This window comes from Arachis duranensis, chromosome 4 (genome assembly GCF_000817695.3).
Source record: "Arachis duranensis cultivar V14167 chromosome 4, aradu.V14167.gnm2.J7QH, whole genome shotgun sequence".
NCBI lineage: Eukaryota > Viridiplantae > Streptophyta > Magnoliopsida > Fabales > Fabaceae > Arachis > Arachis duranensis.
In genome coordinates this window covers 120,325,818-120,346,158 of record NC_029775.3, presented here as the reverse complement: position 1 = coordinate 120,346,158, position 20,341 = coordinate 120,325,818, and the positions used below count along the sequence as shown (strand labels likewise).

General features: G+C 34.9%; 2 protein-coding genes and 1 pseudogene across 7 annotated transcripts in view; all 3 read left to right on the top strand.

Annotated features, from left to right (window-relative positions):
• The first annotated feature begins 847 nt into the window (after positions 1-847).
• LOC107486972 (uncharacterized) overlaps positions 848-20,341 on the top strand; it is a 38,004-nt gene continuing 18,510 nt past the window's right edge. For 2 of the 3 annotated variants that reach the window (XM_052260015.1, XM_021141322.2), the window contains exon 1: positions 2,055-2,204. In XM_052260015.1, the coding sequence (XP_052115975.1) occupies positions 2,188-2,204 (17 nt within the window). In that variant the 5' untranslated portion in view covers positions 2,055-2,187. Of the gene's footprint in view, positions 884-2,054; positions 2,205-20,341 lie in introns of those variants that run through there. The other variant, XM_052260014.1, reaches the window with a different exon arrangement.
• On the top strand, positions 15,239-20,172 carry LOC107486968 (pentatricopeptide repeat-containing protein At3g12770). Of its 4 annotated transcripts, none has more exons than XR_008008182.1 (3): positions 15,239-15,499; positions 16,303-19,469; positions 19,890-20,172. XR_008008182.1 is itself a non-coding variant. In XM_016107553.3 (2 exons), exon 2 carries the CDS (start codon positions 17,069-17,071, stop codon positions 19,259-19,261), a length of 2,193 nt encoding a protein of 730 aa, XP_015963039.1. In that variant the 5' UTR covers positions 15,239-15,499; positions 16,837-17,068; the 3' UTR covers positions 19,262-19,840. The 4 variants fall into 4 exon arrangements, 2 of the variants coding, with proteins under 2 accessions (XP_015963039.1, XP_052115968.1); XR_008008183.1 differs by having other exon boundaries at positions 19,858-20,172; XM_016107553.3 differs by lacking the exon at positions 19,890-20,172 and having other exon boundaries at positions 16,837-19,840.
• The window catches only part of LOC107486975 (ras-related protein RABE1c-like), a 2,518-nt pseudogene continuing 1,859 nt past the window's right edge, over positions 19,683-20,341 (top strand).

Below are 20,341 nucleotides of genomic sequence, written 5' to 3'. Positions count from 1 at the left end.
TTGTCAAATGTTATACACGAATTACATTAAAAAAAATTACTGGTTAAGTAGCCTGGTTTATTCAAATAGAGTAAGGCATATTCTTATGTCTAATGAGTTTTTTTTTTTCAACCTTTTTTTTGTACTTAGGATACGTGTTTTACATTATTATATTTTACAATCAAATGAAAATTTAAAATAACCAAATATTTAGCCACGTCAATTTAAAAAGTCACCTTATATTTAAGGATGTTTTGTGTTCATTTGGAGACTATTGGTGAGAGAGATGAAGTATGATTTATGAATGGCTCAACCTCAAAACCAGCATACTCCTAAAGCTAATTCAACCAGTTATTATTGGGATAAGAAAATAGAGAAGGGGATGACAACAATCAAAATATATTTAGAGCAGCCAAAGATAAAAGTCTTTGAAGGTTTTTAAAGTAATTTACAGATAAAAATTTGTCAGATTTTGTTGAATACTATTATATTTGATATTATGTGTCTATATTTTCTTCCAATTAATTAAGTTAAATTCTTTACGAGTCTAAAAATCTATAGAAACTATTTCGTATTATGTGGAAGAGAAGGTATAGAGTCAATGGAATATTTGTACAATGTGTACAATGGGGTTTAAGGATCTTTGATTCAGTATTAGATATATAATCATTAGACATTAGTGTTATATTTTCCAATAGTGTTACAATGTTCATTTTATTCATATTAGGCCAAAAATTTAGTGCATTGTACATATTGTACACTCAATTTGCAATTATTTTTTTAATTAGAAAAATGGAAATGGGAAAGATGGAAATAGAAGAGAAGTATATATAAGAGAGAAAGGTGGTGGCGTCTACCTCCGCCTACGGTAGAGCAACATAGAGAAGATAAAGAGAAAGAGAACGTAACATCACGACCCATTTGGATCTTTTTTTCTTTGATATCTGAAAAACACCATTTTTGGGATTTTTTAACCCATTTCTCTTCATTCACCATTTTTTATCTGTGTATTTTAATTGTTCTGTATATTTTAATATTGTTATCTGTATATTCTAGTTTTTTTCTTGTGTTACTTACTTCAATTCTACGGTTTGATTCATGATATTTGTGGTGTGTTGCTAAGATGTGGTTGTCAAATACTCGAATTGTGTAGTCTATTTATTGGCAAAATCTGTCCATGAATGAAACAAATATGAGAGGAAAAAGAATTTATCGATGTATATCAAATGAATTGATCCATATGACTCTGAATGTTATTTTCCTGCTAAATTGATCAAGATAATGGGGTGTGGGTTTGGGGATAGTCACCTAATCCTATGGAATGGAATAAAATTTGGAAGTTGTGGTATTTTATCTGTAAGGGGTATTTGCTATTTAGAAATTCTATGATAATTCAGTATGTAACATAGAGAAGGGGATTCTGTTGGCACTCTAGAACAGCAGAAGTATGTCTTTACACTGGAACATATGATGCACTTTGTTATGTTTATGATTTGTTCCCTTTATGTTGACCTAGACATTTTGCTTTTCAAAAACAATAATAAAATATATTGATTCTGTGCATATGTGTTTACTGTGGAATTAAAGGTTTGATGTTAATTTTTATGAAAACATCACATTACTCATATTTTCTTATTTTCTTTTGTTCCGGTACTGGACAAAAAATCTGTGTTGTATTACAAATTTTTCGATGAATATTTAAAGAAATATAGTTTTAGTTTCTTTTGACTTAATAACCATGTATTCTTGAATTATTTGTTTACATTAGATTCTGTGAAAACGGAAGCTGGAAAGGGGGGTTGCAGAGTTTGAACGATGAAGAAGAATGGAAAGAGAAAGTGGAGAGAAGGCTCTGAAATCTGTTTTGGTAGAGAGAGAAAGTGACACGGATAAAATGGGAAGCTAACAGAATCAGTTAGCAAACCCTGCTTTATATACCAACTTACATGATAAATATCTTAGACTAATTGAATATGCTAACTAGTGACTAACTATCAATTATAAATGCTAACTAAGCTATGTATGCCAATCTGCTATAGCCAATACATTCAGGTAACAGATTCATTGCAATGTTTGAAGCTTTTATTGATATCAGTTCTCAAGTTTTAATTTGTTAATATGAATGTATCTTTTATTGCAGGTTTGTTATATGTTTTTAGAATTTTAAAGTAGTAATTGTTTTCAGGTTTCAAGGCATAAAATTCTGACATGGATCCAGAACCCAAGTGAGCACTTTTTCTTTTTTTGCTTTTGCTTTTATGTTTAGTTGGAAACATCTCATACTCTTTTGTTTGAAGCAGTGACACTTCTTATTGGCCTGGTTATGAGCAATTTATGGCGTTCCCTGCCAGTAATCTATATGACAAAGATTTCCAAATCCCCGACTCGTACCGTTTTAAATCTCCTCCTAGTTCAGATATTCCTGAGCCAACTGAGTGAGTGCATCATAGCAATATATTTTATTTAAATATATTAATATTAACTAGTCAATTTATTTTTTTTATACATCCTTTTTTCTGTAATTGTTTTGTGCTACAGAGCCGAGAATCAAGCTCATTTGAAACAGACGCATCCTTACCATGTATTGGCAATGGATCATTACAACAAAAACATAGATAATAAGGTTTTTAATCTATTGATTTTTTTCTCAAAGTGCATTACTTTTATTAGAAAAATTTTTTGTTGATATTTGCTTTTTCAGGAAGAGGAGTACAAGATTTCAAGTTTGGTCAGTATGGGCAGAACAAGGATAATGTGTTTCGGTGAGCTTGGTTTTCTTCGTTACCTCTTTTGGGAGGCTGTGCCAAAAAATTCCCCTTCAACAGCCGAGCCTAGAATTTTCTATGCTCGAGTTCATGAGTTTGAGGAGATTCATATACCATTTTGTGGCTTTTATAGCGATTCTATTGATGACTCAGGTATTCTCATGTGAATGTATATAATTATATAGAATTTTTTTGTTTAAATTATTTAAATAACCTCTCACTTGATGTATGTCAGAGAGCTGTGAGATTTGCGGTCTCAAGAATTCTGATGAATTCTGGAAGAAAGTAAAAGAATTAAAGGATAAAGAAGCAGAGAAAGCAAAGTCAATTCATAACGATGGATATTTTCTCCATCCAATTAATTTTAGTGACATGTACCAATCTTCTCATGGAGACAAACTAATGTAAGCAACAACTACTTTTTATTATTTGTCTTGTTTTTTCTGTTTTTTGGAACTTTATGTTTATTTATTTATTTGTTTTATTCTCTTTAGAACTCTCCAACAATGACACTAAAATGTTACTAGGAAGCTCTTTCTAACCTTGTGTGGGGCTAATTTGTTATATATGTCAGATAAACTTAGTAAATGCGTTGTTGTTTTCTGATTTTTTTCATTTGTGTGTCCTGTTATGGTTTTTATTTTGTTGCCTAATTCTTAATCTTGAAACTATAGGATGAATAAAGAATCGGATGAAAGGAGAAAGAGACTAGGATGCCTAATCCCTAGAAAAGTATGTAAGACATTACAATAATGACTCTGGAAAATACTTTGTATTAAGTTTCTTGTATGAGATTTTTTTTCTTTCAAGTTTAGCAATGATATGTTTGGTAGTAACAACTATGGAAAATACTTTCTATTAAGTATTTTATGCACTTTTTACTATAATAATGATAGGTTTGGATAGTTATAGGTGGTTTTAAATTGTGATTACAGTTTGCCATGGAGAAAAAGAAAATGCAGCTGATGTTGTCATATAAATTCGATTGGAATGGTGGTTATGGTGATGGAATTCCTTGAAATTTGTTTTTTTCTTAGTTGGTTGTTTGAATTTTTATGAGGCTTTGGATTTTGGTGATGGCTTCAATGGTTTTATGTTTTTTTTTTTCGTTTTAATTCCTACATATATTCTTTTTGTTTCTATTGCTTCTTTTTTAAAGAAACTAGCAGGATTGTGTAAGTTGTACGGAGGTGGGATATATCTATTTGAGGGGTATGGATGAAAGTATATTGATTTTCAAATAAAATAAATGAGTCAAAATGTGGAGTTTGTTGCTTCTTGATTCACAATAAAGTAGTCCATACAATTTTTCTTTTCTAATAGACAAGAAGGGTTTTATTGAAGTAAAACAAAAACAATCTTTAATCTCTTCATTGATAAAAGAGACATTGCTTAAAGTAATTTAATACACTTATTTATTTAAACAAAAATGTTATTTGTACACTAAAATTAGCCAGCAAATCAACCACTAATGTATTTATGTATAAATATATGTGTGGTTTAATTTATTTTCAATGTATATTTGTATTCCAATATGTATTTTATACTGGTGACTGATTTTAAAGTACACGTAGCATAACTCTTATTTAAATTTGTCCAAGATTACCTTTGTTATGTTGCCTTCTAAAATATTGCATGTGTATCAAAGTTGTTATTTATTTCACGTTCAAATAGTAGTAATTTATTTCTTTTACATAATCTGAATATCGTTGTAACTCATTAAAAAATATTGTTGTGACGTACTCACTTTTGAATGAATAAATAGGGTAAATCACAGTAGTAAGCCAGTTTGGATAAGATATTACATAATTTAACTAAACCGAAAAATGAGACATGGATCAACCAAAAACATGTCTTTAGGCTCCGTTTGATTGATGTATATGATGAGACATAGACACAGAGACACAAACATTAAAGACATGGACATAAAATATTTGTGTCTATGTAATGTGTTTGACAAAAATAAGAAACAAGACACATATATTTAAAAAAGACTGAATTACCCTTTATTCAAGCACAAGTTTTACCACCATTAATGCATGCCATCACCATTAGATTTTTATTTCTTCTAATACCATCTTAAATTATCATTTAAATATTAAATATATAATTGTTCTTGAAAAAAATAGAAAATTAAAGCTCAGAGAATTTATTAAAGATTAATCAAAATTTAAATAAATAAAAAATTAAATGTACAATTTTTTTTTGAAAGAAATAGAAAAATAAATTTAGTTGTAGAATCTAAAAGAAAAAAAAATTGAGAAGATAAGAGGACAAATTTTAAAAACTCAATAAGGGTGAAAGAGTAAAAAATTAGTGTCTCACAAGTTGTGTCTCAGTGTCTCACCAAATTGGAGGTACACAAATTTAGTGTCTCCATGTCCTCCCGTGTCCTTCAAAAATTTGTGTCTCACCAAACCAAACAGCAGACATGTGTCACCATATACCACTGTGTCTATGTCTCAGTGTCTATGTCTCTCAAACCAAACGCTGCCTTATGTAATTCAAATCAATCTAACTCGAACTAAAAGCAGTAGTAATTCGAATCAATGTTGTTCGAATTATGAGGGAGTATGCATGCTAGGTAGTTCGAATCGAACCGATTCGAATCATGCATGGGGCAATTCGAATCACTCTGATTCGAATTACATGGCGAGCAATTCGATAGGCAGTTCAAATCTAGTTGATTCGAATTATGTATATATAATTCAAAATTGGCTGTTTCGAATTAGGAAGCCCCAGACGTGTATAAATATGGTGTGAACGTGAATTGAGTTCATTTGAGTGAGACAAAATGGCTAGTGAGGAGAGTTTTGTAGTGTTGGTGCATTATAGAGGGTCGATTAAGAGAAAAACACGCTCTGGCGTGAAGTTCACTGATATAGATCCTTTGAGTATTTTTATGAGACCTACACGAGATTCGATGATTTCTTGAATTCTATAATACAGAAACTTGGGCTGCAACCTGCAAGGCGTGAAACGGGTTCAGAAGTTATTCTATCGCATTCTGATCTCAGTGCTTAGAGATGACGTGAAGTACGATTCTTTCATTATAGGGAGTGACGAAGATTTGCAGGTCCTGTTCCATTGTCGTCGGCAGTTTTCCGAGGTCAGGACACCTGAGTTGTTGGCAAAGTTGGTTGATGTGGTATCTAGCTTGGGAGGTTCGAACCGGAATACCCAAACTCTAGGCACGTTAGCTGGTTCTAGCTCGAGACTTGTTGGTGCATCTTCGTCCGTGCCTGTAAATGCACCTTTGGACGAGCCTGTCGCGTCCCCGTCGTTCGCCGTTGATCTCAACTACAGTGGTGGCGGAGAGGTTGGTATTGTGGGGAGGGTGCCGATTTCTTTACAGTGTGGGGCACCAGCTGGGATGGGTGATGCATTGCTGGATGATGATTGCGATGATGATGTGGAGCCTGACCTCTGATGACAGTGGCAATGACATTACAGCGAGTAATCCAGCTGGGGCTGGCAGTGGTTCTAGCTCTGGGACTCAGCAGTATTCTCCGCACTTTTCATCTTTGGACTTGGATGCCATGAGAAGGAGGGGGTTCCTGCGGAACCCACTGGATTTGGTGCTAGAGATACCTAGGGTACTGGAGGTCTTACAGAGATACGCCAACGATAAGCGTGAAGAAACCATAATATTTAGAACACATATAATATATGTAGTACATGTAACACGAAGTCAGTTTCAACATAAGTCATACAAACTACACGCACAGCTCCATCTCCCCCGCCACCATCACCCAAGTCGTCGCCCGCACCAGAACCATACCAATATCCACCATGAGCTCCTCGACCACCTCCGCCAGGGGTACCGCCTCCTAGTCCACCCGGTATCCCACCGCCCCCTCCACCATAATGCCCTCTATCGTCTCTACCACCAGCTCCATCTCCAGCGTCGTCATCCTCGTCATGGCTGCCGTCATCGTCATGTCCAGCACGGACCCTGCATCGTCCACCACGTCGTCGTCGTCTGCCACCACCCCTCCCCCTGGCGTCTCCCTCCGCCATGGCCTAATCGAGCCACCTCCACTCATGTTGGCTCCTACGTGACCAGAATAGGCATGGCTCTGGGGTCACTGAGATACAGCTCAGGTGACAGGAATCTCTTACCATGCTGGACCCACCAATCCAGAAAATCATGTGAAGGACCAGGGCTGACATAACATCAAACCGAAGCACATAATCTGCCCGGCTCTCCCAATGAAGGTGCCAGAACTGCAAGCTGTACGGGAACCAACGATCACTACCTCTGCCATCCTTCGACATCAAGAAGTCAATGTCGAGGACAGGCTGGGGTCGGGGCTGTACTCCACCAAACTACTATAGCACCCGATCTATCTGGTGCCACTCTATGACGGCAAAATATATCAGCGCTGTTGCACACCTCCATAATGCCTTATGCTGAGGCTCCAATATCTCTGGATGCACAACCTGAAGAACGTCAGGAGAGTTGTACGACATCTAAATAAACTGCGAATACAAACCGTCATCATTTAGCCATGCACACTTGCTAATCTAAAAGAGATTATAATCAAAAGGAGTGGTTCAGATACTTACGTCCCCATCTTGTAAGAGGTCTATCCTGAGCCTCCACATCGCAACTCGAGGTCCCTTCTCGCTCACCATAGGATTGTGACCTGACCACCTGCAACACACGACCATGTTATCACGAAATGAAAATAACACCAAGTAATATAATAGTATAAACGTAGATATAACAAAATAATAGCAGACGATAGAATAAATTAATAGCACCTTGAGGCCAAGTGCCAGCTGAACGTAACATATCCAGTGGGTCTAAATCCAGAAAACCGCCAGAAGATCCATGACTGAAGTAGCTGTAACGGTCCGGCTAACTTGACCACATGTATGTTCGCCACGCGGCACATGCACTGGTATAACCACGAAAGAGCAGCTGATCCCCAGCTGTACCCACCCATGTCCTCAAGCCTAGCTACGTATGGGAGCCACCTAATGTGAATGCGGTTGCCGAACTTATCGACAAATAGCTGAGTCCCTAACAGCATCATGATATAGACCCAGGCATACCTCCTAATTGTGGGCTCATCAGCTCCCTCATGAAGCTCTCCAAATGTCTCCTGGAACCAGCTACAGTTCATTGCAAACTTCTGGATTTGGTTCGCAGGAGGTAACACACCCAGGAACTCCTGGAACCACACTCAAGCTGGCCGACCACCCTAGATGTACGCCTACAAATCTGTTAGGCAACCACTAATATAATGTCCATCGATCGGCAATCCTAACTGGTACGCCATGTCCTGCAGTGTAATAGTGCACTCCTCGAACGACATATGAAACGTGTGCATCTCCTGACACCAGCACTCAACGAACGCACTGACCAGGGACTCATCCAGTCTGAACCATCTCTCGTTTAGCCTTGCAAGATGGTATAAGCTGGCCATCTGCAAGTATGGAACGTACCTCTCGTCCAGACGCATACCCTGCTGCCGTCGCATACTCGAAATACATCACTGGGGCTGCAAACAGAATGTATCAGAATATAAAAACCACTAACATCATTCACTAACAACTAACAAAACCGCTAACATAATTCACTATCAAAACCACTAACAAAACCACTTGTATGGCAATCCTATCTAACTTAGCAACAGTACATAATGACTACCATTCTAACACACCAAAGGTAAAAATATATTTTAAAAAAATAACTTATTCACTCCTATTTTAAAAGAACAAGTTCGCACTAACCTCTTCATTGATAACACCAGCTATATGGGCTACTCCATCCAAACGATAAAGTTGGTCCGGATTATCCCCCGTCGGCTAAATATTCTACTCAAGCCTTTGTTGGAGTCGTACCGGATCATTTTCTCTGGAATTTGGTGGGGCATAGATTTAGAATAGTGGTTCGAACGAGGTTACTTCGAACTCTTTATATAGGGAAAACAGAGGGTAATTCGAAACAGCCTGTTTCGAGTTACTATGGACACGAAATTCTGGACTAGTTCGAATGATACTATTTCGAATTAGTGTGTGTTAGTGTGTGTAATTCGAATCAGTATGATTCGAATTACTATGATATGTGTAATTCGAGTGGTTCTAATTCAAATTATATAGAAAAGTGCTATTGGTAAAATCTTATAACGTTTTTATCTTTGGTGGAATTGTGTAAAACCACCCTTTATTTGGTTTATATGCGTCATTTGCCTGAATAAATAGGTCACAAATTGGAGTTTGTTGCTCTTTGTTACACAACAAATCATGTTCTAACATTAAAATACGATTAAAATAGATAAATAAAGATGAAAAATTATATATAAAAATATAATAGAGTTGTACCTTAATGATATCATCACAATATAACACTTGGTAATTTAGGAGAATGGTGGTAACCTTGTAAACTTGATGTGTATTAAAACCTTTTTTTTAGGATCTATTTATAGATGAAGGTTTTGAATAATCTTACCACCAAAATCAAAGACAAAGATACTTATAATTCCATAAAAATTATTAGAATAATCTTTTGTGTCAAGGCCTAAGCGATTGCTGCGACACTTGGCTCGTTGAGTATGATCTTTATGTTGATGTCAGCGATACGGTCGACATCTTTGGTGGTTTACTGTTGAGAGTAGTTGAAATAAGCAGATTCGGTAATAACCGCACTCGTTACTTGTGCTCCAAGAAATTACTTTGCGATTTCCCTTATCTCTGCTAAGATCATTGATGAGATTTCCTTAGCAGCGCAAGACCTTTTCTCACCTTTGTGCTCAACAGCAATCTTTGGAATGTCATCATGAAATGGTCAAAGTTTCATGTCATTCTGGACATGAGAGTTACTGGACTTTCTACGAATTAATCTCTCTGAATCTGTAAGACAAAAATGAAAACAAACTCAAAATATTGAATACAGAGCTTATATTTAAGAATTTATTAATTAACATGTTATAAATATTAAATGTTGCTTCTATATTTATTGATTTGTTATTGACTAGACCCTTGTTGATTACCTAGCGAGATTGTTTAATTATATATATTAGCATATTCGTCATCAAGTTAATTGATGCAAGTGTGCTATGTTAGTTGTGATTATTATAATAACACTAATAATAATTAAGAATAAAAAAGTCTACATGAATGAAAAAGCATATAATGGAGGAAACAATATTATTTGTTTTGTTTTGTTTTTTTTTTTTGCAAAATGAAACGTTTTTCAATTATAGAAAGGCCAAACGGCACTTATAAATATCAAAGAAATATCAATTCTACATAGATAACAAGAAGATAGATATCTCATGTATTGAACTAAAATCTGATAGCAGGCCTAACATTCGATTACTAAAAGTCTTAACAAGAAGAAATAGAGATCAAACAGAATCTCTTTTGTTTCTAAATCTACACATATGTGCTCCAAGCCAATAAGATACATCTTCTTCTTCTCCATATAGATCTGAATATTTTCTGAATCTGAAAGTTTTTCTATAAACAAAACTATTTCTTCATAGAGTTTTTCTTCAAGATCTGAAAAGATCTGTATCATCGGAACACCACCAGCAACCATAACGGGAACCAAAATGCCTCCACAAACAAGGGAAAAAAAATCACAGATGGGTTATAAAATCAGGAACACAGAGCTAAGCTCAGGTCCGAAGAAAAATTATTTTAGATCTAGATCTGGATCTCAAATTTAAATCTCTAAAGAAAAGCAGAAAACAGAAACAAAACAAGAAATAAGAAGCCATGAGATAAGAGAGAAGAAGTTAAAGAGGTGGCAGAGCAGTGTGGGCGGAGGTGAAAGAGAACAGAAAACAGAGGAGAAGGAGAAAGGAGAAGAAAAAAAGGGAGGCAGAGGAGACAAATAAAAAAGAGAAAAAGTTAAGGAGACAGGAGCAAAGGAGAAAAGGTTAAGGGAGATAGAAGCATCGGAGGGCCACCGCGGCATAGATTGAGGCGACGGCAGTGGCCCTCAAGAAAGCTTTAGGGTTTACCTCAACGGGAGAGAGAGAAGTGTTCTCTCTTAATCACTAAGTGTGTGTTTGGATTTACGTTGGTGAAACTGAAGTTTGAATAAAAGTGATTTTGTAGAATTGATTTTGAATAGAAGTGAGTTTATATCAACATGATTTATGTTTGGCAATTTTATATTAAAATTGATTTTGATAAAATAAATATTGTTTAGATAATATTAGTTAAAATCACTTCTAGATAAACAATTAATTAATTACTAAAAAAATATAATATTAAACTATAATATTATCTTTTTTAGTATATTTAATCTTTTTTTATACTTCTTTTAATATTTTTTATATAATATTTTTTATAGTATTCTTTTAAAATTTTATTATTTATGACTCTATTGTTATATATGATCAATTTTATATTTATTTTGTCTTTTTTAATAAAATTAATAATTCATATTATAACAAAATTACAATAAAAAATATAATAAAAAAATCAAAATATTAAAAACAAGTATTAAAAGTGATAAAAAAATTATGGAGAAAATCAACTGTAACACCCTACCACACTAAACTTTATGCTTAAGTCGTAAAACAGAGGTGGTGTAGTATTACGACCTCTAAAAAAAAATGTGTACATATAATAGTAGAAAGATTATAATATACTAGGAGTCTTGAAGAATAGAGGAAATAAAAATCGCGAAATAAAAGCGCATTGCTCAAGAAACGATTATCTTGCATACTAAGAAAGATATGGCTGTTAAGTATAAAGTAACCAAAAACAGGAATAGAGGGTCAAAGATACAAAGTAACAAGCTCCTAACTCAGCCCGCAAAGTCAAGACTGGCAAGAGAATATTTACACATATATATACGTATCCAAAACCCTAATGTACATAAACAAAATCTTGTTTCTCCATAAGCCTCTAAGAGGATAAAAAGAAACAAGGTATGCAGAGAGAAAACTAAGTACATATATATATACATCCCTATACAACAAAATAACTCGATAACCATCTCGCTTCAGGAGTCCAGACACCTAACGAGGTGCCTCTCGACCTGCATCTGAAAAACAATAACATAGTATGGGGTGAGAACCAGAGGTTCTCAGTATGGTAAAGGTGCCACACACTTAAGATATAAGGTCCTGGAAATACCAGAGACAATCCTAGAACGCCGACACTCAGATTATAGAGCTTAAAGTATTAAATAGAAGCCATAAAAGGTGGTTTTCTAAAAGTATCTAAGCCTAACTTAACTTAATCTTAAATCTAAGTCCCATACTGCCATTCCTCCGTACCTCCATCTCTGTTAGCACTTCACAGACAAATAAACAGATAAAGGCAAGCACAAGAAGGTTACAAATACTGCAGATAACAAATATACATTTAGCATGGCAAGTACATTTAGGCACACCCAGTTAATACACAAACAAGTAATTCAAGTAGTATGCACATGATGCATGCCTGTCCTATGGCTAATGAGGCTCATCTGTCGGTTATCCAGCCAACCCAACAAGTCTGAAAACCTTAGACTGTCCTTCGACGTGCATCCCCAAGAGTCTATGCATAGCTTTTTCTCAAATAATAAATATTGCTCAATAGGGGTTAACATTTCCGGGAATTTATAAGTGTCCGATCACCCTTACGTCGTAGGGTCAACAGAATATCGAATTTTCAACCTGGTACACGTGGTGGCAAGCCACGACACTTTATCCAGAGAATCATTCTTCAAAACCTTATTTTCATTCAAGATTTCCATTCCATTCATTTCCAAACCTATCAATACCAACTCAATATGCCAACAACAATACTCAATAAACTCTACATCATTTCATCAACCACCATTCAATAATATTACACAATTCCATATTTCAACAAATCCATCAAGCTTTCCTTTAATATACTTGTAATCATATAATCAATAATTCAACCATGTATCCTTCTAACATCCATATAGTAATAATCTCTTCCACATAATCAAATCACCAAACCAAACCAAACATGTTCATCAATCAAATTACTAAACATTGAATATACACCTGCATTCCAGCTTATCCTATGGTCATCTAGCCTAAGTTTTCACAGAACATTACATATTAAATGCACGAAACTTGAACCATACATTGGCCGATTCCCACGTAATGATCAAGGCAACTTAATTAAAACCAACGCAACCCCAAAACCTCAACTAAACAGCTTCCTCCAAGTTTTGGTATTCACAAATTTCAAGCTCCAATTATTTATTCACAACCTAATACACATTCATAACACATATATACCCAATTTAATATCCGAAACATAAATTCAGCAAAATTAAAATGGAATTATGGTATCCTCACCTTACCCAAGCTTCACATAAGTAAGAGTAAACGTTTTTCTCAAGCTAATTGGATCCTAAAACATCAAAGAGTAAAAAAATTCAATATCTCCACTTAATTTCCGAAAATTGGGGGAAGAAGAGGGTGAGAGTGAATAAGCGGGTTACCTATAAAATTGTTCTGGTAGAGACGTAAAGCTCGACGCAGTGGTCGCGTGGCCGCAAACAGTATGACAATCGAAGCTCAGATCGGAGAGTTACGGTAATTTGAATTTACCGTAAGGGGTTTCGTACCCTTCTCTTCTCCCCTCTGCATTAGCGCTGCTTCTGTTGTATTAATGAAGAAGAACATGAGCTTTAGCTCATTTAAATGCTTGGTCGTTTGAGCCCAAACTCGGTTTGGATTCGGTTCAATCAGTTTAGTCTGTTCAGTTTAATTTTGGGCCAAATTTTTTAAAATTAGTGTCAAAATTCTCGTTTTGATGAGCTCTATTCTAATTTAATATAATATTAACATTTCTAATCTTCTTTATTAAAAACTATTTTATTGATTAATTATTTACTAATTTAACAGAGTTTACACCAACAACTCCAAACGTACGTTGAGTGAACGCATAAGCTATAATTTTTTGTTTCAAGTGAACGGATTTTTGGAATGCAAAATCACTTATGCGTTTGTTGACTATTTGCTTCAATTCAGAGACACATCTATTAACAATATTATTTGTTCATTCTCCTAGAGGTTGCAATTATTGAAAGAGTTAAACTTGAAATAATGTCTTGCATTTCGTGCAAGTGATGTTGTAAAAGAATTATTTTTTTTTACTAAAGATAGGAGACTCGAACTCGCGACCTCTTAATTGAGTATGGAGAGACTATATCATTTGAGTTATAACTTATTGGCTAAAAAAAATTATTATTAACAAAGGTAAACGTACGAAGCAAAATAATAAACAATAATACTACAAAATCAATAGTATTCAGCTAATAATTCAATTAACAAGTGTTGGGTTGCTAAAAAATAAAAATTCCAATGAAATACACAAAAAACTCATTCATTCATTATTATTTTTTATTTTTTTTTTTACTTTTTAAATTTTTTCTCATTACAATAATTTCATTCACCACTATTGGCCACTAATCAATGCTGATGTCTCTGGCCGACCACCACTACCGGCCATATTTATGGTCACTTTCGACCACCTTAAATTTAAACCCTAAATTCAAAATTTTAAATTTTAAATTTTAAATTTTATGCCTTAAATTAGTTTTATCTTATTTCACTTTTAAATATTTTTGTACTTAAATTTTGAATATTTTAAATTTTAAATATTTAATTTTAATGTTAAATTTTAAATGAAGAAAGTTGATTATAATGTTAGTTACAATGTTAATTGTATGGTGTTGTAAAAGAATGATTAATTAACAAGAATAAACGTATAAAACAAAATAATAAATGGAACCATACAAATATAGGCCTCAAACCTCTCCTCTTGATGAACAACAACTATATGTGTGTGTGTGGTAATTAGTAAACATACATTTTTTACTATACCAAATGTTATTTCATTGATATAAATATAACATTTAAAATATGGACAGCTCCTTTAATTTATTTTAAGAAGAAGAAGAAGATAAGAAGATTCAAATTATGGTTTATCATATTGGGATAATCTAAGAGTAAGAGTATGTTTGAGTATATCTCCTAAAAAAGTTGTTTGGGAAATTAATAATAAATTCCTATTTGAAAAAAAATATCTCAAATTAAATTATAACTAAAATATTTTTTAAGCTTAACAAATAATTTGAAATTAGCTTATAAACTATATAAAGTATATATATATATATATATACAAGCAATTATTTCAAAGGTCATTATTATTTTAATAAATAAATTAATCCCAAGCATTAAGTAATAAAAATTTTATTTCATAAATTCTTTTTATTAATTTTATCATATTAAAATTCAAACAAAACAAATTATATTTAAAAAAAATTATAACTAAAGTATTCATACATAAATGATTTTTTTTATTTAACTTAAAATTTCATTTTTTTTAAATATCCATATTTTTTTAAGAAAAAAGGGAAACAAAATAGAAAAATAGGACAAAAGGAAGAAGTGAAAACCGGCCGACCGGACGGTTGAACCGGACCGATAACCGGCCGGTTTGACTCGTCGTTTTGAAGGAAAAAAAAAAAGAGAGCAGAAACGTTGTCTCTTTTCGTTCCTTTCTTACTTCCATTCATTCCTTCACCCAAAGAAAACAAAAAGGGAAAACCTAGCTAGCCTCCACCCCCGCCGAACTCAGTGACCCACTGCCGCCGTCCGTGGCCGTTCGAGGAGTCTCTCTTCGTACCGTCGGCGTTATCCAAGTCGAATCCCCTTTCTCTGTCTTCTTCCTCGCTCGGCGCCCATCCTCCATCAGATTCGTCCTGCTCGCGGTCGTCCTGTTGCCGTCGCCGTCGTCTCGTCGCCCTCTCGAAGGTCAGTGGCTTTGGTGTGCACTTGTTCTTCGTTTTTCGTTTTATTCCCTGACTCTCTGTTCAGAAATTAACAAATCATTGAATGATTATAGGGTTTTGTGTTTTTGTTCAAATCATTTATTTACTCTGGCTTTGGTGTGCTGCTGTGGGTTCTGGGTTCTGGGTTCTGGGCGTGCTGTTGTGTGTTTTGTGGCTCTGTTGTGCTGCTGCTTGGTGTTTTGTTGAAATCATTGAATGATTATTTGTTAAATTTTTTTAGTCAGTTGTTAATGTGCTTTGAACTGGCTAGTTGCTGGGCATTAGGTACCCATTTCGCATTATGTTTCCATGTCACGTGCTTGTAATTACTTTATATTCAGTTAGGTCTCACAGTTATAGTTAAGCATTACTTGCCTGGTCCACTAAGTATGCTCTCTGATTCCCTAGAGTAAACAGTTTGTGAATTCATGAATATTATAATGTTTCTCGGAGACAAATCCACAGGGGAGCATTGCATAATCTCATGTTAACAACAGAGACAAAAAGTTCACCTCACTACACTATATAATCATGCATCCAGGCTCATATATATTTCCAGTTAGTTTGTAGTTTTGTACTATAAGTGACTTGTACATATCATCGTAAAAGGAAAAAATAACAATGGTTACAATTGTTTGTTGAAAATGTGCAAACTTAAGTCATGAAAGTTGCTTGTATAATGTGAGATCTCAATAAATACGCAGCTTTGCATTGTATTCGATGATTATTTGAACCTTCAGTGTTGTCTTCTTATCTATTTTTTGTGCTGTTAATTCATCTCTACAGGTTGCTTGAGGTATTCTAAAATAGATCAAAAGACACTCTTGTGTCATGTCTTACCTATTTGTCAAGTATATTAGTATATTTTGTAATATTAATGTATTTATGCGATGAATTCCTATTATTTGTAATATTAAGGAGATGGATTCACCATTAATATGTACAAGGTTAGTTCAATTTGTTTGATCTTTTTTTTATTCTTTGCATTAGGAAAGAGACGAAAGAGATATTGTTGTCTGAATGACAATGTTGTCATGAGACAAAAAGTGGGTTGAGTTAGCTACACCCAAAACCACACACTTTGATATACATGGTTGATTATTTATCTCTAGTCAATGAATTTATAGAAACCACTGCAAGAAATTTAAGCCACTAAGAGTTGAAAAGAGGGGTATTCATGTAGTGTTTTAAAATTTGAAAAATATTTTTAGATTTGTATTAGAATATAATTATATTTTAGGATGTTTATTTATAATTTATTTATTATTTTATTCTAAAACGGTTTATCCGGTTGAACTATGGTTGGACCGGTTGGACCAGTGAACCAGTGACGAGCGGTTCGATGACCGGTCTGGTTCTCAAAACCTTAACTGAGACAACTGAAACATATAAGAAGCGGTGGTGATGGTAGCGCGAAGAGAGGTCATATGGTGGGCACCGTGAAGACTTGTGCCGTTACTCTTGCAGCGGCGTTTGTGTGGTCACAGTGGCTATTTATGGTGTGGGTAATGGGTTGGCTGTGTGGTAACCAAGAACGAAGAACTTATTGGCTATGGTGTCTCAGTTTCAGCAATCATCGTGTGTTATTGCTACAAATTACCAAAAGTTTAAATCTTTTGAAATACCCAAACGCTTGTTCTTCCTCAATTTTCTCAAACATTTTTGTTCTTCACCAGCACTTGCCTTCGAAGAACCTTGTGTTAATATTGATCCTCGCTTCAATTCAGACTCTTTCTATGCTTCTCTTATTGATAATTCGACACACACGAACCAATTGAATCAGATACATTGCCAGTTATATGTCTCGGGGTTGCAGCATAAGGGGTTTCTCATGACAAAACTTGTTAATGGAAGTTCAAATATTGGAGAAGTTTGTTATGCACGCAAGGTGTTCGATGAATTTCGCCATCCGGATGTGTTTATGTGGAATGCTATTATCAGGAGTTATTCGAGAAGCAACATGTTTAGGGAGAGCGTTGAAATGTATAGCCGGATGAGATTGGCAGGGGTGCATCCAGATTGCTACACTTTTCCTTATGTGCTCAAAGCTTGTACTGAGTTGTCGGATTTCGGTTTGAGCCGGTTAGTTCATGGTCAGGTGTTCAGACATGAGTTTGTTTTGGATGTGTTTGTGCAGAATGGCCTTTTGGCGTTGTATGCTAAATGTGGTCAGATTGGTAATGCAAGAGTGGTGTTTAATAGGTTGTGTGATAGAACTATTGTTTCATGGACTTCGATCATTTCTGGATATGCGCAGAATGGGGAAGCTATGGAAGCTTTGAGATTGTTTGATCAAATGAGAAAAACCGATGTGAAACCTGATTGGATTGCTCTGGTAAGTATTCTGAGGGCTTATACTGATGTGGATGACCTGGAGCAAGGAAGATCTCTTCATGGTTGTATCATCAAAATGGGTCTTGAAGATGAGTCCGATTTGCATATTTCGCTTATAGCATTGTATGCAAAATGTGGTCAGGTGACAGTTGCAAGATCTTTCTTTGATCAAATGGAGACGAATAATGTGATTATGTGGAATGCAATGATATCTGGTTATGCAAAAAATGGTCATGCCGAGAAAGCAGTACAACTATTTCACGACATGATCAGAAGAAATATACGACCAGATTCTGTCACTGTTAGATCTGCAGTCTTAGCTTGTGCACAAGTTGGTTCCATTGGATTAGCACAATGGATGGATGACTATGTTACTGCGAGTAAATATAGAACTGACATCTTTGTTAACACCACCCTCATAGACATGTATGCAAAATGTGGAAGTGTAGAATTTGCTCGCAGGGTATTCGATCGTACATCTGAAAAGGATGTTGTTGTCTGGAGTGCAATGATTATGGGATATGGATTACACGGTCAAGGCTGGGAAGCAATTTGTCTTTACCAAGCAATGAAACAAGCAGGGGTTTGTCCAAATGATGTCACCTTTATCGGGCTTCTCACAGCATGCAATCATTCTGGCCTTGTAAAACAGGGTTGGGAGCTGTTCCATTGCATGAGAGACTTCGGAATTGAGCCTCGCAATGAGCATTATTCATGTGTGGTTGACCTCTTGGGGCGCGCAGGTTATCTAGACAGAGCTTTTGCTTTTGTTATGACAATGCCAATTGAACCTGGTGTGAGTGTTTGGGGAGCACTTCTGAGTGCATGCAAGATCCATCGCCATGTAACAATGGGAGAATATGCAGCAAACAAGCTATTCTCATTGGATCCTTATAACACAGGACACTATGTACAACTCTCTAATCTCTATGCTTCCTCGCGTATGTGGGATTGCGTTGCACGTGTTCGTGTTCTTATGAAGGAAAAAGGGTTAAATAAAGACCTTGGATTCAGTTTAATTGAAATCAATGGGAAACTGCAGGCATTTCATGTAGGCGATAAGTCGCATCCAAGGACCGAGGAAATCTTCAATGAGCTTCATAGATTGGAGAAAAGGTTGAATGAGATTGGGTTTGTCCCTCATACAGATTCTGTTCTGCATGATCTGAATTATGAAGAGAAGGAGGAGAATCTTTGTGTTCATAGTGAGAGGATTGCAATTGCTTATGGGCTAATTAGTACTGCTCCTGGAACGACGCTTAGAATCATAAAGAATCTTAGAGCATGTGTAAACTGTCATGCAGCAATAAAGCTTATATCAAAGCTTGTTCAAAGAGAGATCATTGTAAGGGATTCAAATAGGTTTCATCATTTTAAGGATGGTTTGTGTTCATGTGGAGACTATTGGTGAGAGAGATGAAGTATGATTTATGAATGGCTCAACCTCAAAACCAGCTATTGTGGCTTGCCATCATTTCTCAAGATGAATTAACTGTTAGAATTTGAAATCCAATACTTACACTGAGATTGTTTGAAACAATGCATATTGACTAAGGAATACTCAGCATACTCCTAAAGCTAATTCAACCAGTTATTATTGGGATAAGAAAATAGAGAAGGTGATGACAACCACCAAAATATACTTGAGTAGTCAAAGATAAAAGTTTAAAATAATCTTGTCTCTGAAGATTTTTTAAGTAATTGACAGTTAACAATTTGTCATAGATTTTGTTGAATACTATTATATTTGATGTTACAATGTGTATATGTTTTCATCTAATTAATTAAGTTAAATTCATTACAAGTCTAAAAATGTATAGAAACAGAGAGAGATGGCAGCTCCACCTGCTAGGTAACGTGCCGATTACGATTACCTCATCAAGCTCCTTCTTATTGGCAATAGCGATTTGTTCCTTCTTTCCCTTTTCCCTAATTATTCTTGTTATAATTATAGTTAATTATTGTTATCTCAACATGTTGTGTTTACATAACTTGATTTTTGTTTAGGTGGATTATTTGGGTTCTCGTTTACTTTCCAGATCTTGTGCACTATATCAAATTATATGGAGGGAAGTTATAACTTAGGATTTTACAATGGTTGATGTGGCAATGAGGTTGAAGAAGATGTTGGAGAAGCACTTTGATTCTCTACTTAGCTAGGCCTAGAAGTAAAGTATATAGCTGAGTAGCTGCATTTGAAGTTGTGCAAGTTACATTAAGTTTATAAGGCACACTGTGGAATGGTGTTAAAGAATGTTTAAGACAAGATTAAGACGAGAAACTTGCATAGGGAACTGATTTTGATTTATGCTGTTGGGATCATATTACCTGTAGATAGCAGGTTTTTTTATGGAAAGCAGTTTATTAGTGTCTTCTCGGGCTGATCTCAAATTTCCAGTATCATGGTGTTTCCAATGGTAAAAATATATATCAACTTTCTTGTCCAAATATACAAGTCCGTATAAATTTATCTGTTTCAAGTAGTACAATT

Excerpts from the sequence above, each read along its gene's own strand:
- LOC107486968 (XM_016107553.3), top strand. The coding sequence starts at position 17,069 with ATGGTGTCTCAGTTTCAGCAATCATCGTGTGTTATTGCTACAAATTAC.